This window comes from Muscardinus avellanarius (genome assembly GCF_963383645.1).
Source record: "Muscardinus avellanarius genome assembly, chromosome: 2".
NCBI lineage: Eukaryota > Metazoa > Chordata > Mammalia > Rodentia > Gliridae > Muscardinus > Muscardinus avellanarius.
This window is the reverse complement of record NC_137787.1, coordinates 135,476,912-135,498,764: the sequence shown is the minus strand read 5'-3', so window position 1 is coordinate 135,498,764 and position 21,853 is coordinate 135,476,912. Positions and strand designations below refer to the sequence as shown.

The following is a 21,853-nucleotide window of genomic DNA, read 5'->3' as shown; positions in this document are numbered from 1 at the left end:
CCCTCTGCAACTTAGTGAGACTCTGTTTCATATAATAAAGAATGAAATCTAGAGCTGAGGGTGTAGCTCAGGGATAGAATGCCCCTGGGTTCCATCCCCAGTACCAAAAAAAAAAAAAAAAAAAATCAAAGATTACTACAAGAAAGATGAAACTTGACATTTCACTCACATATTTTAATCAGATATAAATCAATAGCCATCAAACAGGTATGTGGTAATGAGGGCTATATAAAATGATATTCCAATCTGGGACTTTAAAAAATAAGATTCCAAGTGGGATGTGTTGCTGCACACTTGTAGTCCCAGTACTTTGGAGGCTAAGAAAGAAGGATCACAGGTTCAAGGTTGGCCTCAACCATTTAGTGAGGACCTTTGCAACTTAGTAAGACTTGGTTTCAAAATAAAGAATAAAAAATAGGATGTAGCTCAGAGGTAGAATGCCCGTGGGTCCAATTTTCAGTATCATAATAATAATAATAATAATAATAATAATAATCCAATTCATTACCCCACAAGCACTGGCAGTCTTATTTATATTATTTACAGCTCCTGTTAGAAGCTATAGTATTAGCCTGAGTTCTCGATTTAATCAGGATCTTTATTTTTCTGTTTTGTGCCTTTCAAATATAAGAAGTAAAATAATACACTGAGTGATTAAGAAAGGCCTTTTTGATCCAGATGTGGTGGTACACAGGTGTAATCCATGTACTTTGGGGGCTGTCACAAGAGGATTGCAGGTTTGAGGCCAGCTATAGCAACTTAAGAAGACCCTATTTCAAAATAAAAAAATAAAAAGGGCTGTTAGAATACCCCTTAGTTCATTCCTTAGTACCAAAAACTAAGAGAGAGAGAGAGAGAAAAGAAAGAAAGGAAGGAAGGAAGAAGGAAGAAAGAAAGCCATATTTAATATATTCTTCTTGTATACCCCATGCCCAAACTATAATATATCAGAATTGTGTTTGTTATTAGTCCTCCAAGAGAGCCTCAGAAGTCATCTAATCTAAACTTCCAATTGAAAGGTCATCTCCTTGAGCCCATCTCACAAGAACACAGTCTTCTCAGATATTGAGGAACTTTCAAATTAAAATACTGCCTCATATTCCCCTCATAACTGAATCTTTTGAAGTCCTTCTGAATGGCTCTCCTTCTTCTCTCTGCAGCAATTAGTTCTAGGGCCTTTCTTTCTCTACGTAATAATTTACAAGATAGTCAAAGTTAGCTATTTTGGTGATTGTTAATAATAACATTTGAATTTACAAATTGGTGAAGGGAAGTAGAACTCTAATGCCATTTGTCTTTAAGGGTTAATAAAGGAAACATGCCCTGATTGCTCAGCAGGTACTTTAAAATGCATTTCATTTTATAATATATACAAACTTGAAAGCAACAAAATCACAAAACCATCAAGATGGAATGAGCTATAGAGATTATATTGACCAGGTTTCAGGTCATTTTCAGAATTTCCTTAAAGTACAACTGACGGAAGATACATTCCAGTTTTAGAGCAAATTTGATCGCCAGAGAATTCTTTACACTGGATTAGAAGCTGACTTTCCATGACTTTTTAAATCCAAGAGTCAATGTATATTTTCTGGGGCAGACACAAGAGCAAGTGTGTGTCCTTTTACATAGGACAATTTTTAATCTCTCATGGAAGCTATTGTGATGACTGATTTTGAAAATATTTGATAACCTGAACAGAAAGAAGCAGTGCTTGGGAATTTATTATTTGAGGTAGAATCCTCTTTCTTGGAGGTAATACAATGCAAACTTCTGTTTGAAGTGTGGCAGCTGAGTTCTAGAGAGATTACACTGCCCGGCTACAATTCTAAAGTTGACTGCTAGTTCAGCTGAGCCTGGCACCTCCCTCAGTTGACAATTATCACAGTTCAGTTCTTATTACTGTGCCCTCTGCTGCAAGTTAACTGGAAATACATTTGTCCAATCAATGCAACACACACACACACACACACACACACACACACACCACCACCACCACCACCACCACCACCACCACCACCACCACCACCTTCTAATCTCTGGTAATTGGCATAATTTCAAGCAAGACCAAACAAATCAGCTACATTGTAAAATCTCAAGAATAAAAAAATATGTGTAAGTATACTGCATTTAGGAGATTCAGGTCCAAACTTTGTTTCTTCGGCTTTACTTTTCTTGTGTAACCTGCAATTTTCTGCTGAATTCTAAGCCCACATCCAGATTAGTAGGAGAGAGCACTATGGGTGTGGAAGAGGGGAGTGTCTCCATACCTGCTAAGTATTTTTCCTCACTGGACAAAATAAAATCTAAATTTCCCCTGAGCCCTAAAATTTAGTGCATGAGGCATAGCGTACTCACTTCTGACATGCTCCTTTCTTAGACATGAAGGTGGCCAAAGAGTGTCAGCTCTGCAGTTGTTTCTCAGTCTGAGTTGTACTCTCAAAAGAGATTTATTTATGAAAAGAAAAAAGCCTGAAAGGGTAAACTATGATATACGTATCAAATCTATTTTAAAAAATCAATGATCTATAATAGAGTTGAAAATAGAACACTATATTTAATTCATCTGAAATCCATCTTTATCTGGATTATAAGTTTAAATGTAACTTAAAATCAAAAAATAAAATTTTATGGATAATTGTTAAATAGCCATTGCTTTCTTTCCCTAACAACAAACCATCGTGTCTGTACATTTTTTCCAAAGTTTATTCTTATGCTGCATATTGATTTTAAAAAGTAATGAATTTTGTTGTGATATGTTCATACATACATCTAAGAAGCTTTGATCACATCTACCTTTTCTATTACTCTTTTTTGTCCTTCCTCACCTTTGCTTTTCCCTTTGCTAATAGTCTCTCTTTTTCATGTTATTGGGTTTTTTTTTCCCATAGAGAAAACCTGTGATATCTTTCTTTATGAGTCTGACTTTCTTGCTTAACACAATGATCTCCAGTTCTGTCCATTTTCCTGCAAATGATACTATTTATTCTTTGCGATGAATAATAATACATTACATATATATCACATTTTAATCAATTCATCAGTTGATGGGCATCTAGGCAGACTTCCATAACCTGAATGCTGTGGTATTGTTGCAATACACGAGAGTATGCAGGTATCTCTATTGTTTGCTGACTTTGATTTCTTCAGGTATACACCCAGGAGTAGTATAGCCAGATCATATAATAGTTCTATTTTTACTTTTTTGAGGAACCTCTATACTGTTTTTCACAGCGACTGCATTCATTTACATTCCCGCCCACAGTGTATAAGGGATCCTTTTCCCTATGCATCTTCACCAGCATTTGCTTTTGATTTTCTTAATAATAGCACCTCTAATTGATATGAGATAGAATCTCACTGTGGTTAGAAATTACATTCCTCTGATGGCTAAAAATTTACATTTTCCTGTATTTTTTTGCCATTTATGTTTCTTCTCTTGAAAAAATGTCTGTTCAGTACATTTGCCCATTTATTGATTGAATTTCTTGTTCTTCTAATGGCAATACTTTAGTTCTTCATATGTTCTGGATATTAATCCTGTCATGTGAGTAGCTAACAAATATTTTTCATGATTCTGTAGGCTGTCTCTTTATTCTCTTGGTTGATTCCTTTGCTGCACAAAAAATTTAATTTGATGGAATTCTAGTTACCAATTGCTATTATTTTTTGAGCAGTTGGAGGAAATCACTGCCTACACCAACATCTTTTCCCCTATGTTTTCTTCTAGTATTTTCCAAATTTCAACTCTTATTTTAGGTGTGTGATCCATTTGAGTTGACTTCTGAGAGATAAGTGTTTAGTTTCAGTCTTCTACAAGTCCTTATCTAGTGTTCTCAGCATGTCATTTGACACATAAAAGTCATTTTACATCATTTATATTAATTTATATGTTACTATGTTTAAATTACTAATATTTTCTGCAATATTAGTAATACATAAGGGTATTTGTGTAGTTATCTTTGACTACTGATATTTTTGTATTTTTATCAGAGTAATCATTGTCTCAAATATTCCTTCCTGTTGTATTTTTCTAAGAGTTTAATTAGTATTAATAGTTCTCCTTCCTGGATTTTTCTTTTTTAGAAGGTTATTAATTGAGAATTTGTTTTTTAAATAAGTATAAGACCATTCAAGATATTTATGCTCTTTTGAGTGAGATTTGAAAATGTTGGCTTCATTTAAATTGTAGAATTCAAGAGCATCAAATTTTCATGCTGGCACTTCTTACCCTTATCTCATCTGTCTTATCTTTTTTATATACTTTGATTGGTATGTTGTAATCTCACATCATTATGTAGTTCAGTGTGATAGGGACATACATGTACATGGGACTCGGTGAGCTTTCTTCTCTGTCTTAATGTACCTTTCTACATTTATGGTATTGGGTATTTACATTTTCTTTCTTTTTATCAAACTGCCTAGACTTTTATCAATTTTATTGGCTATTTCAAAAAACTAGATTTTTTTTCATTGGTTTTAAGGTTTCTTTTCTATAAATTTAAAAATATTTTAAGAGGGTGTCCTAGTATGTACAACATAAAATCTCAATTTATCACATTTTAACTTCAAAACACATTACTCTGTTTTATGTGTAGTATAAGATCCTTGATATTATGCTTCTAATTTATCTTTTTCTTCTGTGCTAATATCATGAATTTTACTTTTATATATACCATAAAACAATTCATTACTACTATTTTGCTTTTTAAATTAATTTTTATTTACTTATTTATGTATGTATTTATTTATTTGTTGGTGCTGGTGAATAAACACAGGGGCATTCTACCTCTGGGTTCTACCCCCAGCCCTTTTCATTTTATTTATTTTTTTGAAACAGTGACTTACTAAATTGCTGAGGCAGGCCTTGAACCTGCAATCCTCTTGTCTCAGCCCCCAAAGTACTGGCATTATATGCATGTCTTGTTTTAGATGGTCATTTATCTGCTAAATATATTTAAAATAAGAAAAATATCCCTTATATTTATTTTCATTTGATCATTTCTCAAGATATAATTTAATTTCTTTTTATAAATCTAAGTTTCCGTTTAGTATCATACTTTTGGTATTTATTAGCTGGATGTGTGTGTGTGTAGGAGGATAGGGAGAAGAAGAACCCTTTTTATTCTGATTCAGAGACAGACTTGGATAGTTCCCTGTCTGGGCACTTGGGATGGAGATTTCTCAATGATCCCTATCCTGCTTTTCATGGAAGTTGGACTACTAAGGTCATTTACAGTATGGAGTTTCCTGCCCTATTCCAGTGGTAGGAAATGTCTGATTGTATTGGTTTAAACCTGAAGCCCAGGTAGTTTTGCTTCTACTTTGGGGCTTACATGTTTTGCTCCTGAAGAAAGAAGAGTTTGGGTAGGGCTTCCTGCTTTTCGCTCAGTCTTCCAGGCTGGCGTTAAATCTTTTTCTTTGGCAGTAGGTGGGGCCCGTGGAGAAGCACATGCAGCTGGATAGGGATCCTCTTGGCCCTTGCCTCCCAGGGCGCTATTCTTCCATACTAACTCATACACATAATTAATTTTAAAAGTGTCGTTGAATTCTTTGGGTTTTTTTTTTTCTTGTATTATGCCAGTGTCATTTGTCCCTGTACTCTGTCAGCTAAAAGTACACAACATTGTTCTTTTTGTAGGAATATGCTTTTCTTTGACGTTTAGGCCCCTTGATTTCTTATCTTTTATATGCACACATTAAAAGTTATGGTTTTTATAGTTAACATTATTTTCTTTCTTTTAGGTTAGGAACAATACTTTCCCCACTTTTATAAATCCTCAGCAGTTATCAAAATTCAGTGGTAGACATTTTATATCCCACATTATTATTCTTAAAAGAGTCTCATGATTTTCTCTATAAATGTATTTATAGTGTCATATTTCTCTTTGAATATTTTCTGATTTGAGATATTTGATGTTTCTGTCATTATTCAGATATAAACTAATATTATATTTGTAGTAACATATATGTAATATATATATTTTGTACTTGAGATAGAACTCAGATATATTCTACCTCTTAGCTACACCCCCATTCTTGTTTATAGGGAAACAGGGCCTGGCTAAGTTGCTGAAGCTGGCCTCTGAGCCTCCTTTCTCTTCTTATCAAGTATTGGGATTGCAGCCCTGCACTACTGGCCTGTCTCTATGCTATATATTTCAATAAGACTTTAGAAAGAAAATAAACCATTGATATCTTAGAAAAGCTTCCTAGAATTTTTTTGTGTGTGTGGGTCTGGGGATGGAACCCAGGGGGATTCGAACTCTGGCCTACACCCCCTGCACTATATTTTATTCTTTATTTTGAAACATTGTATCAGTTTCAGAAGGCCTCAGGAAGTAGCTGAGGCTGTCCACAAACCGCCATCCTCTAGTCTCAGCCTCCCAAATGCTGGGATTACAAGCATGTGTCACCAAGTCCGGCTTCCTAGAATTTTTAAATGAAATATTTCTCATTAAAATATAGCCATGATAAATGAAAGTAGTTTATATATTCTATGGACATAGCTTTGAATCTATTTCTAAATACCACTTATCTTAATAAATAATAATGTATGTTGTAACTTTCTTTACTCCAAGACTAAAATCAGATCTCTGAGGCTGTCATTTGGTTAAAAAAACAACAGGATGCCTTGATTAATTGTCTAAAACCAGTGATAGACATACTGTTTTTATGAATTTTTTAGTCATTTTTACTTGGGAGAAAAATATATCTTAAGAAATTTCTTATAAGAAATGGTTATGACTTTTTATGAGAAAAAATATAGTTGTAAGCAAATTACAGTTTAATTAAAATTTTTACATTTTATGAATTTATGAAATCGATAAAAGAAAGTGAGGTTGATCTAACAGCATCATCTAGAATTAGCTTAGTGTCCTGAAAGTCTTTTAATACGTTAATTAAAAGAAAAATAATTGTTATTGCCTTTAAAAATAGATGCTATGTCTAAAGTAACTACATGGTCTTTTGCAGCTTTGAAATCCATAATTACTTTCTTTAGTGATTTGATTGAAAATATTACTTACAATAAATCTTTCTATAATTGCAGGTTTTATATGGGGAGAAATAAAACAAATGTGGGATGGTGGACTTCAAGATTACATCCATGATTGGTGGAACCTAATGGATTTTGTGATGAACTCCTTATACTTAGCAACAATCTCTTTGAAGATTGTTGCATTTGTTAAGGTAATTATTATTTATGTTATTGGTAAAGCATAAGTCCTGATAATTAATGATATACATCTGATTGCTCTTAATATTTTTATAAAGTTGTCAACCTTTTATGTGATATTCACCAGCTCACAATTGTAATGAGGAAGACAAAATAAATACAAAATTCATAATCTATTATCACAAAACAAGTTTTTTTAAAAAAACACCTAGATGTTATCATCTCATTTCTTTGCATCTAAATAAAAATTGCCCCAAATAATTCACAGTAGCGGCTCTATTTATAATCCTTTCTACTTCTAAAGTTCTACCTCAAACACTGATCAAATATTGTCAACCAAAATCTATTATTATCAGTTATAATAGATAAAATTTCATAGATGGATCAAATATTTCTCTTTGAAAGTATTGAAATTATTACAGTTCAGACTAATATCATTTTATATAATTAGAGCAGGATATAATTTTTCTCTTCATCAAATTCAAAATGACAGTGCTTGAAATCACACACACCCATTTCTTCCTCAAGTTTTGTACATCAGTCTTATTCTGAACCACAAAATTTACATAAAACATTTTTGTTCTGCAATATCAATTAGGATTATTTTTTTACTTTGAGAAAAATTTTCAAACCAAAGTATTATCTATCTTCTCCCCTTTTCTGCTCTTTCTTTCACTTTTTTTCTTTTAAACATTTTGTTTCAAAATGTTAACTGAATTGATGAAAAAAAACAAAAATTATCTAATTGGTTATTTCATGAATAATGCATTCAATTTAATGATATGAAATAAAAATGCTAACATGCGAGTGAATCTTATTCTAGTCTAATTCTTCAAATAATGGTCTAAATCTTTGTGTAATATGCAGATTAGATAAGGTCAATACTGCTGAAAGTTGGAAAAGCCATAGTTTGTAGAATTTGTTCACTTAAAATATTGTCAATTCTCACCAAAAAATTAAGGAAATGTATTTTCTATTTTTATGAACAGTATATTATTTAAAGAATAAAAACATAATTTGGTAGTTTTACCTATATGCACTGATGCTAATAACCTTGAAGAATTTATTAAAATGGCAAAAGGTAATTTCTTATCTCAAAGAGATTGTACATACAGATAGAAGATTGTCTGATTTTTGTGTGTGTGGTGCTGGGGATGGAACCCAGGGGCTTTTCTACTTCCGGGCGATAATCTCAGACCTATTTTATACTTTATTTGAAAACAATGTCTCACTGAGTTGCTGAGAGCCTCACTAAGTAGCTGAGGCTGGCTTCGAACCTGCACGATCCTCCTATCTCAGCCTCTCAGCCTCCTAAGTGCTGGGTTTACAAGCATGTGCCACCACACCTGGCTCAGATTGTCTGTTTTTAAGTACATAGTTATTGAATCTTCTTTTATCTGTAATTATACATACATACATATATATATATATATATATATATATATAAATTATATTGGACTTCCTATTAAAACTAATATTAAATATTATGTGGATATTTTTATTTTTGTCCCCATAGTGTCATAAGATTATGGAATTATATCATAATAGCTGTTTTTTTCAAGTGTCCAGGTACATAAGAATCACCAGAAGGTGATTTTAAATTAGGAGTATTAGAGCAAGACCCAAATTTGCATTTCTAACAAAATCCCAAGAGATGCCCCCCCCCAGTTTGTTAGTATTTACCCTTCTGTGTCTGGCTTATTTCACATAACAAATATCTTCAAGTTCCATCTGTGTTGCTGAAAATGAAGAGACTGTTCATTTTTATGGCTGAATAGTATTTAATTGTGTATCTATACTGCATTTTGTTTACACATTCATCCATCAATGAGCACCTTAATTAATTCCATATCCTGGCTATTAATAGTGTTGTAGTAAACATGAGTGTAGGTATTTCTTTGACATGTTTATTTCATTTGCTTTGGATATATAACCAGATGTGGGTTAGATGGATCATATGGTAGAATATTTGTAGTTTTTGAAGAACCACCATACTGTTCTCCATAGGGTAATATTGGCTAACATTTTCCACGAGCAATGCACGAGAGTTGCCTTTTGTCTGAATCCTCACTAGAATTTTTTATTTTTTGCTTTTTTCATAACAGCCATTGTACTAGGATAAAATGACAACTTATATTGATTTTTATTTGCATTTATCTGATAGTTCATAATATAGAATATGTTTTTTCATGTGCTTTCGGCCATTCATATTTCTTCTTTTGATAAATGTCTATTCATATCATATACCAATTTTTATAATTGAGACTGTTTGGTTTTTGTTGTTGAGTTTTTGTGTTTAAGGAAGACACTTTGAAGCCCATTCTGTTGTATGGTTTTATGATTTTATTGATTATCTGACAGAGGTGTATGGTTGAGTACAAAATGTACATTTCTTATAGAGAATATTTGAACTAAGATATAAAATATTTGTATGATGATTACATATAATGTTTGAATTTTTACATCTAAGAACTCTGGTATATAGGTGGATACACTAAAATAGACTAATAGGTACTTGACTTTATTGTCTCAAGACTTTTAGATATGAGGGTTTTTATTCTTCTTTTTCTGTGTGTGTGTGTGTGTGTGTGTGTGTGTGTGTGTGTGTGTGTAGTGTTGTGATGGAAATTGAACTCAGGGGTACTGTACCTCCAAGATATACTTCCAGCCCTGTTTTCTTTTCTTTTTATTTTATTTGCGATGTTTCTTAGAGCCTTGCTAAACCAGTCTCAGCCTCCCAAATTACAGGCATGCCCAGCTATGGGATTTTAATTTCCTTAAAATATTGTAAACTCTACACATACAAATATATATTTTACTATCAAAACATTTTTTTATACAACAGAAAAGCTCTTTGTTCAGAATCAATCCCACTCGGCCACGTGATAAAGGAGGAAGAGGAAAGTTTGTAGCATAGAGCACAACGATTACTACAGATGAATCAAGGAACGTCAGTTCCTCAGGAAATACATCGTTTGTTTTTAAATCAGCCATACAAGTTCAGCTGTGACTTTAAATATAAGTTAGAAAACTTTCTGAGCACTGCATTTAGTCTTCTGTGTCAGCTTGAGTTATGGGTATATCTGATGACATTCATTCAGTCACATGATCTCATTTCTTTCCTCCATCACTTGCTAGTTTTCCAACTTTGGATTTGTTTCTTCACCTATCTTTATCTCATCTAAAAATAAGGAATAAATAATAATTTCTACCTCATGATGTTGGTGTAAGTAAATGAGTTGATAAGTGCCTGTTATGGAGTAAGCATTATTGTCCCTTCTCTTCTTTTTCTTTTACTTCTGCCTTTTCCTCCTTCCTCATACACTGTGAGTCTGCTGGACCTGCCTTTTTAATATCCTTACTATGTTTCTTCATTTTTTTTATTGTATCTTAAAAAGAATTAGAGCTTTAGATTCATACTTGCCTTTATCATGTCCAATCTATGTGACTTGGGTCAAGTTATTTAATGTTATTTAATCGCATTATCTGTAAGTATTGATAATAATCAAAATTCCATAAACCATCAGGATCTATGATGTTATGCTGACTTGTTGACTCATTCTTTCTAACCTGAAATTCTAGTAAAATTAAGGCAAATAGCTGTTATATAGCTAAGTAGCTAATTCAATCAATAAGCTTTTATTTGAGCACACTGAAAAACTAGATTTTAACTGGTTCTAAGAATGTGGGGTCTCCTAAGATGTAGGCCTCATCTTTACATAGCTCGCAATCAGGTGGATGAAAAACAAATGTGTGTAAGTCAGGATCTTACCACATGTTAAGGTCGAGAACAGGCTATGGTAGCATCAAGGAAGGAACTAAACTTGACCGTAATAAGAGTGATCGATGTAATGGAAATAGAATGTAACAGACTGAATGGAACAGAAACATTCAGAGGACAGAGCCAGTGCCCATCTATCATGCTAATTAACATGGAGGAGCAATTGTCAGAGAAAAGACACAGTGTGCAGAAGTCAAAGTAGAAAAAGCAGAGTTTGAAATAAGGAACAATCCTGGAAATGGGGACAGAAAAAGAGTGGGAGGGACTTTTTACATTCTGCTATAGAATTTTAATTTTACCTATGAATAATAATGAGCCGGTAATATCCAAATATAAAGTGGTTCTAACGATAATGAATAGCCTGATTAGGTAGCACATCGTCCCAGCTTAACATTGCTCTCTTGTTTCAGACATTTATCAAAGTATGATAGCAAAGACTTCTGCGAGGATTGTACTGCTTCATCTTCCTGACATCAAAGGGTGGCAAAACAGGGGGAAAAAATCCAATTGTGGGTCTTTTTGGCCAAGTCATGTAACCAAACCAATAAAACTATGTTATCCTACAGAAAGAGACATATTTGTAACTGTCGTGTTCTTATGAAGAACCTTTTAGAATAGGTGTAGCATAGTGTCACCCTCCTTTAATTGGTTCATTAATTAGTCTGCTCATGATGTCATTTAAAAAATGCCAAAGACTGGTTGGCTAGAACAACAGGAATTGATTTTTCATAGTTCTGAAAGTCAGAAGCCTGCGGTAAAAGTTCCAGCAGGGGTGGCTATGATGAGGGATCTCTTCCTTGTTTAAAGACAGTCACCTTCTCGCTCTATCCTGAGATGGTCAGGGACAGGGAGAGGAGGGGAAGAAAGAAAGAACATGCAAATTCTTTGATGTCTCTTAATATAAGGACACTAATTTTATCAGAAGGGCTCCAACCTCATGACCTTATCTAAAACCCAATTACCTCCAGAAGGATCTTCTCAAAATACCATCTGCATGGGGGGTGGGTAGGAGTGGCAACAACATGGCAATTTTGGAAATGGGTGCAAATCAGGACATGGCATTCATCCTTTTGCAAGTTATTAACTTGTGTGTGTGTGTGTGTGTGTGTGTGTGTGTGTGTGTGTGTGTGTGTGTGTGTTTAGGGTGTTGGGTAATGAAATAGGACCAATCGCTTTGAGCTTGTGGTTAGGTGTTATGTTAATGCTGAAGCACAAGGAAGAGCAAAACCAAAACCACTCACTTCAGGCCTGAAAAGTGAAAGAGAGAAAAGAAGAGATGGGGGTCCCATGCTCCTCTTTCAGGACACACTCCACTGACCTCAGTTCTCCCACTGGACCCTACATACTAACTATTCCATTACCTTCCAATACCAGCACAGGCTGGGGGCCATACCTTTAACTCAGGCCTTTAGGGGACTCTAAAGAACCAAGCTATAGTACATTCTTTCTACAATCGTTCTAGCCAAGGCCATAGTTGAATTTGGAATCTTAATCAGTTCTTTATGTGATTATGATTTATACCACTTGCTACTAATTTTATTTGGAGCAAGTTACTTAATCTGTGACTCAATTTTTTTTCTGTAAAACAGTGATAATAATAAAGCCCCTTGGAATGTTTGTAAAGATCAAATTTAAAAATTCAGTGCAGAAAAAAGAATCTATTAAAAAAATTCAGTAGTTGCTTTTAATTTTTATATGTGTATCCAGTGCAACAGCATGATATAATATAAAGGAGCAACACTGTATATCACTATATCTGCTTCAATACCCTTCTCATTAGAAGAAAGGATTTATGGTGCTTCCTTGACTATTCTGACTCCTTAGCATTTTGTAGTTCATTGACTACGATTTTTTTTCAATATGCTCCTGATCCTCCAGAGAAAAGCTTGTCAATTATTTTCTTTTCTCACTGTATAAAAAGTGCTAGTTAATAAAAAACTTGTTGATGCCTAGGGGCACAATTTTAGATGTTCCTTCATTTTATTAGGACTCATTTCTAAACATTATACCACTTACTTTCATATGTAAAATATCTCTCTTATTTGTATCTTCAGTCATTCAGCAAAAGCAATTAAATTTTTATACTTCTTTATTAAGAAATATAAATATGTAAAAATCAAAATTATGAGTAAAAACATTTAAGTCATTTTTGTCTTTTTTTTTTTTTTTGGTGGTACTGGGGTTCCTGGAAGCCCTTCTACCTCCGGGCTACACTCCCAGACCTATTTTTTTATATTTTTTATTTGGAAATAGGGTCTCTTAAGCCAGCGCGGCTGGCTTCGAACCTGCGTGATCCTCCTGTCTCTGCCTCCCAAGCACAGGGATTATAAGCGTGTGCCACCACGCCCAACCATTTTGTCTTCTTAATAGAATTATTCCTCTCAATAGTTCTAAGTATATAGCTTATTCATTCTTCCTATTATCAGCAAGGAAAGGATAAATATTGTTTCCATCTCATGTATAATGTAACCATAGTCTACTTTTCATGGTATATTTTCTAAGATATTCTTCAATTCCATGGCAGAGAGCTATAATGATTTGAATCCTATTTAAATAAGAATTGTTTAATCTTACTTAAATCTAGAATTGTCTACTAATGAAGATAGTCCTTTACCTTTCTATTATTTTTACTACTTAATTATCTATAGAAAGGGAAAAGTGTTCACCTTGAAAAACACACATTAAAACTAACATTTTAATTTATTCTTATATGGAAAATGTATTAATCAGCTTTCTAGTACTATAATAAATACCAAGAATAATCTAATATACTTATAAAGAAAAAAGGTTTATTTTGGCTCACATATTTAGATGTTGTAGTCCATGGTTGGTTGTTCATGTTGTAATATACCATGGCCTTGAATGCATGTGGAGCAAACTGTTTACCTCATGGCTGGGAATGAAAGCAAATAGAGACCAGCATCCCCTTTGAAAGCATGTACTCCAATGACCTAAAAATTCCTACTACATCCTTTCCTAAAGTACCACCACCTCCCAATAGTCCTAACCGATAGACAAAGACTTTAATGCATAGGCCTTTAATGGATATTCCAGTTCCAAAGTACAGCAAGAAATACTTTTAAATTATATCCACTTATATTTTACTTATTTTGATTGACTACCAGGTTTTCATAAGTATGCATCAGAAATTAGAGAGAATATTAAGGTGAACTAATATATTTTCTTATATTCAAGGAATTTACAATCCAATATTATGATTCAGTCCATTTTTTTTAATACTTCTATCTGGGGCTTCAGGATTTAGCTCCAACTTCCTCTCAGGTCCATCTACTATTCCTAAAACCTCTGTGCTCTAGCTCTTTCAAGCTACTCCTACAAATGACTCATCCATTCTAAGCACCATACTTTTGAATATGTCCACGATTCTTCTCCCTAGAGTGCTTTTGGAGCTTCTAACATAAAGAGAGAACTCTACTAGATCTCCAGCACATAAAATACATTAGAAAAAGTTTCTTTAAGAAAAATTAACTAGTAACCCAAGGCTACACATCCTATTATAGAGGCCTAACAGAGAAGTGTAATAAAATAATAGGAAGTGTCACCATGGGTTGCCAGTTATTTTACAAGATAATCTGTTTAGAAAGGAAAGCTTGGAGCTGGGCATGGTGGCACACTTTTGTAATCCCAGTACTTGGGAGGCTGAGACAGGAGGATCACACAGGTTCATGGCCATCCTCAGCTACGTAGTGAGGCCCTCTATAACTTTGTGACACCCTGTTGAAAGATAAAGAATTAAAAATAATAGGGTTGGGTTGTAGCTCGAAGGTAGAATGCCCCTGGGTTTGATCCCCAATACAGCCAAAAAAAAAAATTAATAAAAAAGGAAAGGAAGGCTTGGAGCAAAACCACGTTAAGTTAGGGGTAGCCAAAAAAAAAAGTTAAAAAAAGAGGAAAATAATTTTTAACAGCTGTAGAATGGCTAGAGGAGTTTAGAATATTTCTCAATTTCTCTCTCAGGGTTATTCTACATCATGGGGCCACGATGTCTGGTCGTGAGGACCCTAGTGTCCAATCATCTTTGGTGAGAGAGGACTTCTTAAGGGAAAGACTGACTGACATTAGTTGATTAATGTCTGTCTTTTGCACTGTATTCTAAACCTGTGTCACGTGTCTTCCTGTACTGTCGCTATAAATACTAAAGATTTTGCTTGACATGGAATAAGCACTGTAAGTATAATCAAAATAATTAGAATTTAAATTCATTCTAGACAAAGATCCCAGAATTCATGAGAAGGCATTTTGGTAATGATGTCTGGTTAATTTGAGGAGTCACTAGTACTAAAGGTTTGACCTGGGGTGTTAGGGACTTCATGGAGAACAAGTGGTAAGTCAGTTTTAAAAGGAAATCCTAACATGGATTTGAGGTGTCCTGTAACATGTTGGGAAGGCGAAATGTCATCCCTAAGGACAATACAGTCATTGAAGAATACTATACACTATATGATACAATCTTATTATCTCCTTTTTAGGTCAGATTGGAGAAAATGGATGATTGAATAGATAAAGTTCAGGGCAGGAAGAACAGTTAGAAAGCTATCAGAATAATAACTAAGAACGGAAAAAGAACTATTTGAAAACAGTGAGGGTATAATGAAGAGAAGAATATACATATATATGGTTTGGGTTTATATATTGAATTTGGGAAGGGCAGACTTGAGAACGAGCAGTTAATTCTGAGTTGGGTAATTTGATGCCATTCACTAAGATCAGCAGCCACAAATTGAGGAAGGGTTTCAAGATGAAAAGGTGATGAGTTCCATTTCCAGTGTGTGAACTAGAGATGCCAGTAACATTTCCAAGCAGGAAAAGTAAACAAGACATTCTAATATGAAAAATGACTATAAGGTGAGAAGTCTGGGCTGGAGAGGTGGAGTTGGAAGCCATCACTGAGAGCTGGCATTAAGAAGCTGGGCATGGTGGCAAACATCTGTAATTCCAGCTACTGGAAAGGTTCAGATGAAATAATCACCTGAGTTCAGGACCAGCCTGGGAAAAATAGCAAGGCCCTGTCTAAAAGAGAAAAAAAAATGCTGAAATTATGTAAAACAGCCAAGGAGAGTTGGCAGAATAAAAAGAGAGTCTTCAAAAAGAGAACTCAACAACAGTTGAGGGAAAATGAGATCCAGGAACCTGCAAAGGATACTGAAAAATCACAACACAGAGTTGAAGATACAAATGTGAAGAATGGATGTAAATTTTATAAATAATTTATTAGATAATTGGAAAAAAGAATAGTTTAAAATTTCAAGTTAATTTTAATTCCCAATAATAGGAATGGATAAATGCATTTCATAACTAAAAATTACAATTATTATCTGCAAATTAAAAAACCATTCATGGTTTATAATTTTTTTAATTGTTTGATAAAACACAGACTATATTTAAAAGCTTAAGAAAATATATACATTAATTACAAGAGACAATTTAAAAGCAAATTCTAATAAGTGATATGAAGAGGTAATTACTTAATATTATATCCATATTTATCCCTGACAGGAAATGAGGATTCTGAATCAGAGAACAGACAAATTATTTACTCACATTGCAATATTTGCATTCTTTTTCTGCACCCAACCCCCCATTGGGGATTATGATGAGAGCCAGATGTACCCTGTACATACAGGGGTTTTGTACAACAGGAGAGGAAATAGAAAATTATGAAGCTCAGAATCCATGTGATATAGCCGAGCTAGCTGCCTATCTTTTCCCTGGAGAAAAAAAGAGAAAGATCTTCACTTTCTTAAGTAAATAAATTCTCCTTGGGGAGGTGAAATCCCTAGACTTATTAACCCTCAGGATGTAAGCAGATTGCTTTTTGGGGAAATGTTTCTAAGTCTCTCAAGGGGTGTCTATCTTTAACTTTCAAGGGTTGTTTGCCATCCAAACATCATTTAACCCAGATACCAGCAATATTTTGCTCAGAAAGCCTTGACTATGCATAACATGAACATATCCAGGTGGCATTGTTTCTCAATAAGTACCAGAAAATACTAGAAAATACTAGACTCCGAATCCATCTTGGATAATTATGCTGAGCAAAATCATGATTTGCTAAGATTTCCTTTTTTCGAGTCTCAGTTGGGATTACTCACTAAGAAGGGCTCTATGTTCTGACACCATGTTTGGAACACCATGATCTGTTTGGAAAAGAGCACCCCCGGTTTGAACTTGACATACCTGATAAGCACCCGTTTGTTCTACATCTGGCTTTTTAGAATTAATGGGAAATCCAGAGCAAGGCACAGAATCTTTTTTAGATTGGAAGAACTTTGAAAACATATACATTCTATCCATTCCTAGCCTATAAGCCTAGACAATATTAATCATTTCCTCTTCTCTATTCCTGCAACTGTGTTAAGATTTTAGAGCATTTTTATACGTTTACTGGTGCACTGTATTATACATCATAATGAGATTCAAAGTGATCCATCCATCCATACAAACATACATCACTTGTTGTATATCCTTCTGCGTCCCACCACGCTCTCTGTCTTCCCTCTTCATACATGTTAGTGAGAATGGTAGTGATCGCTTCATAAATGAACATCCATTATTTGAACTCCTTACTTCCTCAGTCCTCCTTTTCCCCTGCCCCATTAGCTTCCCCCATTCCCCTCCCACTATTCTATTGATATCTTTCCCCATTTTTCTGAAGTCTTTTGTGTACTGTTTTCTCTCTAGCTTTCACATATGAGAGAAAACACAACTTTTAACTTTCTTTGACTGATCTCACTTAGAATTCATTTTCCTACACATTACATAATTTTCTTCTTTTTATGACTGGGTCAGATGCAATTGTGTGTTTTTCTTAGACCATTTTTATTATAATCAAGATGTGCCTATCTGTATCACTGGTCTATGAATACTAGATGGGAAAAAATATGTACACAGCACATTATGTTAAAAGTTGTGAGATGTTCCACGTGTAATTGGTATTTTTACTTATATACTTCTAGAATTGGCAAGTGTGTAAATATTATAAGTAAGGTCATTGATTATTTTGTTCAAATTTTTATTATTTTAATGTAGTTTTCTTTGCTGCCTTGATATTTCTGTTTTTCCAAGTAATCAGATTTTTCTCCATAGAACATTTTTTTTCTTTTCTTAAAAGGTTCCATGCGAAAATTCAAAGACAGATGTAATTAACATATTGATAATGACCACAAAGGACAAAAACAGATGACTTTGATTAAAATACATAAATTATGAATTAATGAAATTTTAATATGTGTAGACTGGTATTGCTGTCAGCATAATAAAGGACATCAGCTTCCAGACACTAAGCACTTATTCTGGATCTGATTGGAAAAGAGCATCCCCGGTTTGAACTTGACATACCTGATAAGCACCTGTTTGTTTCAAGTTCCCTTTGTTTCTCTGTTTTCTCCAGTACAGTGCTCTTAACCCACGAGAATCATGGGACATGTGGCATCCCACTCTGGTGGCTGAAGCTTTATTTGCTATTGCAAACATCTTCAGTTCCTTGCGTCTGATTTCACTGTTTACTGCAAATTCTCACCTGGGACCTCTACAAATATCTCTGGGAAGAATGCTTCTGGACATTTTGAAGTTTCTGTTCATATACTGCCTTGTGTTGCTAGCATTTGCAAATGGCCTAAATCAGTTGTACTTCTATTACGAAGAAACGAAGGGTTTAAGCTGCAAAGGTATACGATGTGAAAAGCAGAATAACGCATTTTCAACGTAAGTCGGATGGATATTTCTGTTGGAAACACTGAGCAGAATTTAGGGTGCACTACATCATGTCTTTGAAAATATAACAAATGATAGCAAAGGAAATGGGGAATTAAAATTATGCATGATGCAGAAAACAGAATTAACATGTCTTTAAATAGAAATGAATGCTTCTGAATTAAAAGAATATACCTGGTACATTTATTTTAAGATGTAGCAAATCATCTTTCCTTTTCATGACGTCATCTATTAAAAAAAAAAAAAGGCGGGCGTGGTGGCGCACAATAGTAATCCCCGTGCTTGGGAGGCAGAGACAGAGGATCGCACAGGTTCGAGGCCAGCCGCACTGGCTTTAGAGACCCTGCTTCCACATTAAAAAATAGTATATAAATAGGTCTGGGAGTGTAGCCCGAAGGTAGAAGGGTTTCCAGGAACCCCAGTACCAATAAATAAATAAGTAAATAAATAAATAAATAAATAAATAAAAGAAAAAAAAGAAACCAAGGTACTGCTGACAGATTACAAATACATTGAAAACAGAACATATATGAATCAAATTATATTTAAAATCCAAACTGCTTTAAATGTTTTCTCATGCATTTACCAGGCACTGAAGTTCCTCCACGTCTCTTTCATTTTCTAGTTCCCCACACAAAAATTTAGTCATCTAAAAATAATACAAAATGGAAGCCCAAAATAACCTAACCATTGTTATTTTACATGCAAAATTCTCTGTGCCTTTACACCAGAATGAGCAATTGCCAATATCCAGCGTCAATGTCTGGCAGTTCTCACAATCAGGTTACTGACAGCATAGGCTTGTGAACACAGTGTTTGATTCTCTGCAGCTCTTACAAAATACTCCTTTGCCCATCTGCGCCTATTTCCTTCTCATTGTGATAAACAGAGTATTATTAGCAGATTAAGAAGCTAGGTGTTGCTGGGTGTGGTTGTGTATGGGTGTAATCCCAGTATCACAAGTTTGAGGCCATCCTCAGCAACTTAGCAAGACCCTGTTTCAAAAGTAAGAAGTAAACAGGGCTAGGATTATAGTTTGAAGGTACAACACCAAGGGTTCAATCTCCAGTGCCAAAAAAAAAAATAATAAGTTAAATGTTTCACCTGTACACAGTAATCACATGAATACACAGTCATTTTGAAGGTGACTGTAGAAGTCAGACCTTATTTGTGGGCCATTACAGAATCAAAAACACTGTAAGATCGGATGGTAATTGCTCAGTTGGAAGGAAGTCAGTGATTTCACATAAACTAAATCACTTCTAGCTAAAATGCTCTTGGTAGTGTAATCCCACATCTGTTTTATATTTGATCCTGATATTTAAAACTCCATTTTAATTAACCAACATCTGCTTATTTGCACATAAAATTTTAATATAAACCCTAGCTACTTCAGCTCCTTTCAGAAGTAGATTTGATGCAAACCAGTAGTCATAAAGAACAAAATCATCCAGCTTCCCCTTGGCATTTCATTCTGTGCCCCCAGCCCTCTTGTCCTTCTGTTCTTAAGTGCAATTTTCTCCTCAACCAGCGGACACAGTCTGGTCCTCATCCTCTTCCGCTCTTTTCTCACTCTGGGAAGGAAGATGCAATGAAACCTCTTGCAGTAACATCCTTTGCTCCTTATGACAATGTATGGCATCTGGTTTGAGGTCTGAGCTTATCTTTTCTCCTTTCTTTGTGGTCCCTGACTTGCTAACTTGCCGAAGGCAACTAGTGTATTTAAGAAGGCTGGATTCCACCAGCCTCTTTGTTCACAAATGAGCCAATGCTTCTGACAACCTTCCTGGGTATTATTCTTCAGTGGGCTGGCCTCCTGGATTTTGGATGGAGGACCCTTTGCCTGTTTCATCTTTACAACTCTGTTACTTTGTACTGCATACTCCGATGCCAACTACTTGCCAAGCCACCCCATATACACCCATTGCCACATCTTTTCAATTCCATGATTTCTTCCAGAAAGAACTTCCACACAACTCCTATAAGTGGGCTACCTACTATGTTTTCTTTACTTCAATTTAAAAAAATTAAAAATATCTATTTGCAAGATCCATTCTTTCTCACCTATCTGATTCCTCTGCAAGTAGTAAGGTTACATTAACACCATCCTGATTACTATACCCTTGAAGTCCCAGGAATCCCTTGCTCCTATCATTGGTCTCTTGGTACCTAGTAACAAATTGCAAACTATCACCAGTCCAAGAACAGTATGGCTAGACAAGCTTGATGTAAAATATCTAATGTTAACTATAGTGCAAAATTAAATGTGTTGTATTTTTATATTATATATTATTTTATCTATAACATTGGTTTCTCCCATTATCATGAAAAGCAACAGATAATTGCAGTATTCAACCCAAATAAATCACGTGTTTTATCTAAATTATTTTTAAAGACAATGAAATATAATTCTGTAAGCAATAATTTTTATTTTGCTTAAAGGTATGTACAAAGTAAAACTATATATAGTTTTTATATTTTATTAATACTAGAAATTATATATAAATATATGTAATATTGATAATATAAAACTTATATAATATATAAACATATACTATCATATATTATATTAAAATAAAATATATAATTATATATTATATGACATATATTACATATATTTCTAGCATTATTAAACAGAAAACATGAGGCTTAAGTTCTCTGTCCTTTATGACTCTGTTTCAGCAAAACAAATGTCAATTATTGAGAAAGTGTAGACAGTGATGTTGTTAAAGCTTCTGCATCTTACTTTGTTTTTTTTTGTTGGCATTCATTTTCTATAATTTGGTTTTGGTCATAGATTTAAGGATATTTTATTTATAATTTACAAAGCATGATTTATTTAAAGTACCTAACACAGTGTCCATGTCATATAATATCATCAAAAATAGTAGCTTCTTCTCATTATTATTAGTAGTAGCTCATTATCTATCACTTATTTCCCAGGTCCTTATCCCTTCCAATCAGGATATAAACATGCTGAGATTTTAAACACTTTGTTTCTCATTAGCTGCCACTTCTCTCTCCCCCTATCATGCATACAACCCTAAAAGGCTATCTTAATTTACTTATCTTTCATTCATTCATTATTCAATTGCAGCCTAACTTCTGCTTCCATCATACCTTTAAAACTACTCTAGAAAATATCTAGGTCTTCTTATCAC

At 34.1% G+C, this 21,853-nt stretch overlaps 1 protein-coding gene across 6 annotated transcripts in view; it reads left to right on the top strand.

The window, feature by feature from the left end:
* Positions 1-21,853, top strand: part of TRPC4 (transient receptor potential cation channel subfamily C member 4) — a gene marked incomplete at both ends in the record, with an annotated part of 155,934 nt that overhangs the window by 110,671 nt on the left and 23,410 nt on the right. For all 6 annotated transcript variants that reach the window (XM_080719988.1, XM_080719987.1, XM_080719986.1 and 3 more), the window contains 2 exons: positions 7,052-7,191; positions 18,370-18,683. In XM_080719988.1, coding sequence (XP_080576114.1) covers positions 7,052-7,191; positions 18,370-18,683 — 454 coding nt within the window. The remainder of the gene's footprint in view (positions 1-7,051; positions 7,192-18,369; positions 18,684-21,853) is intronic.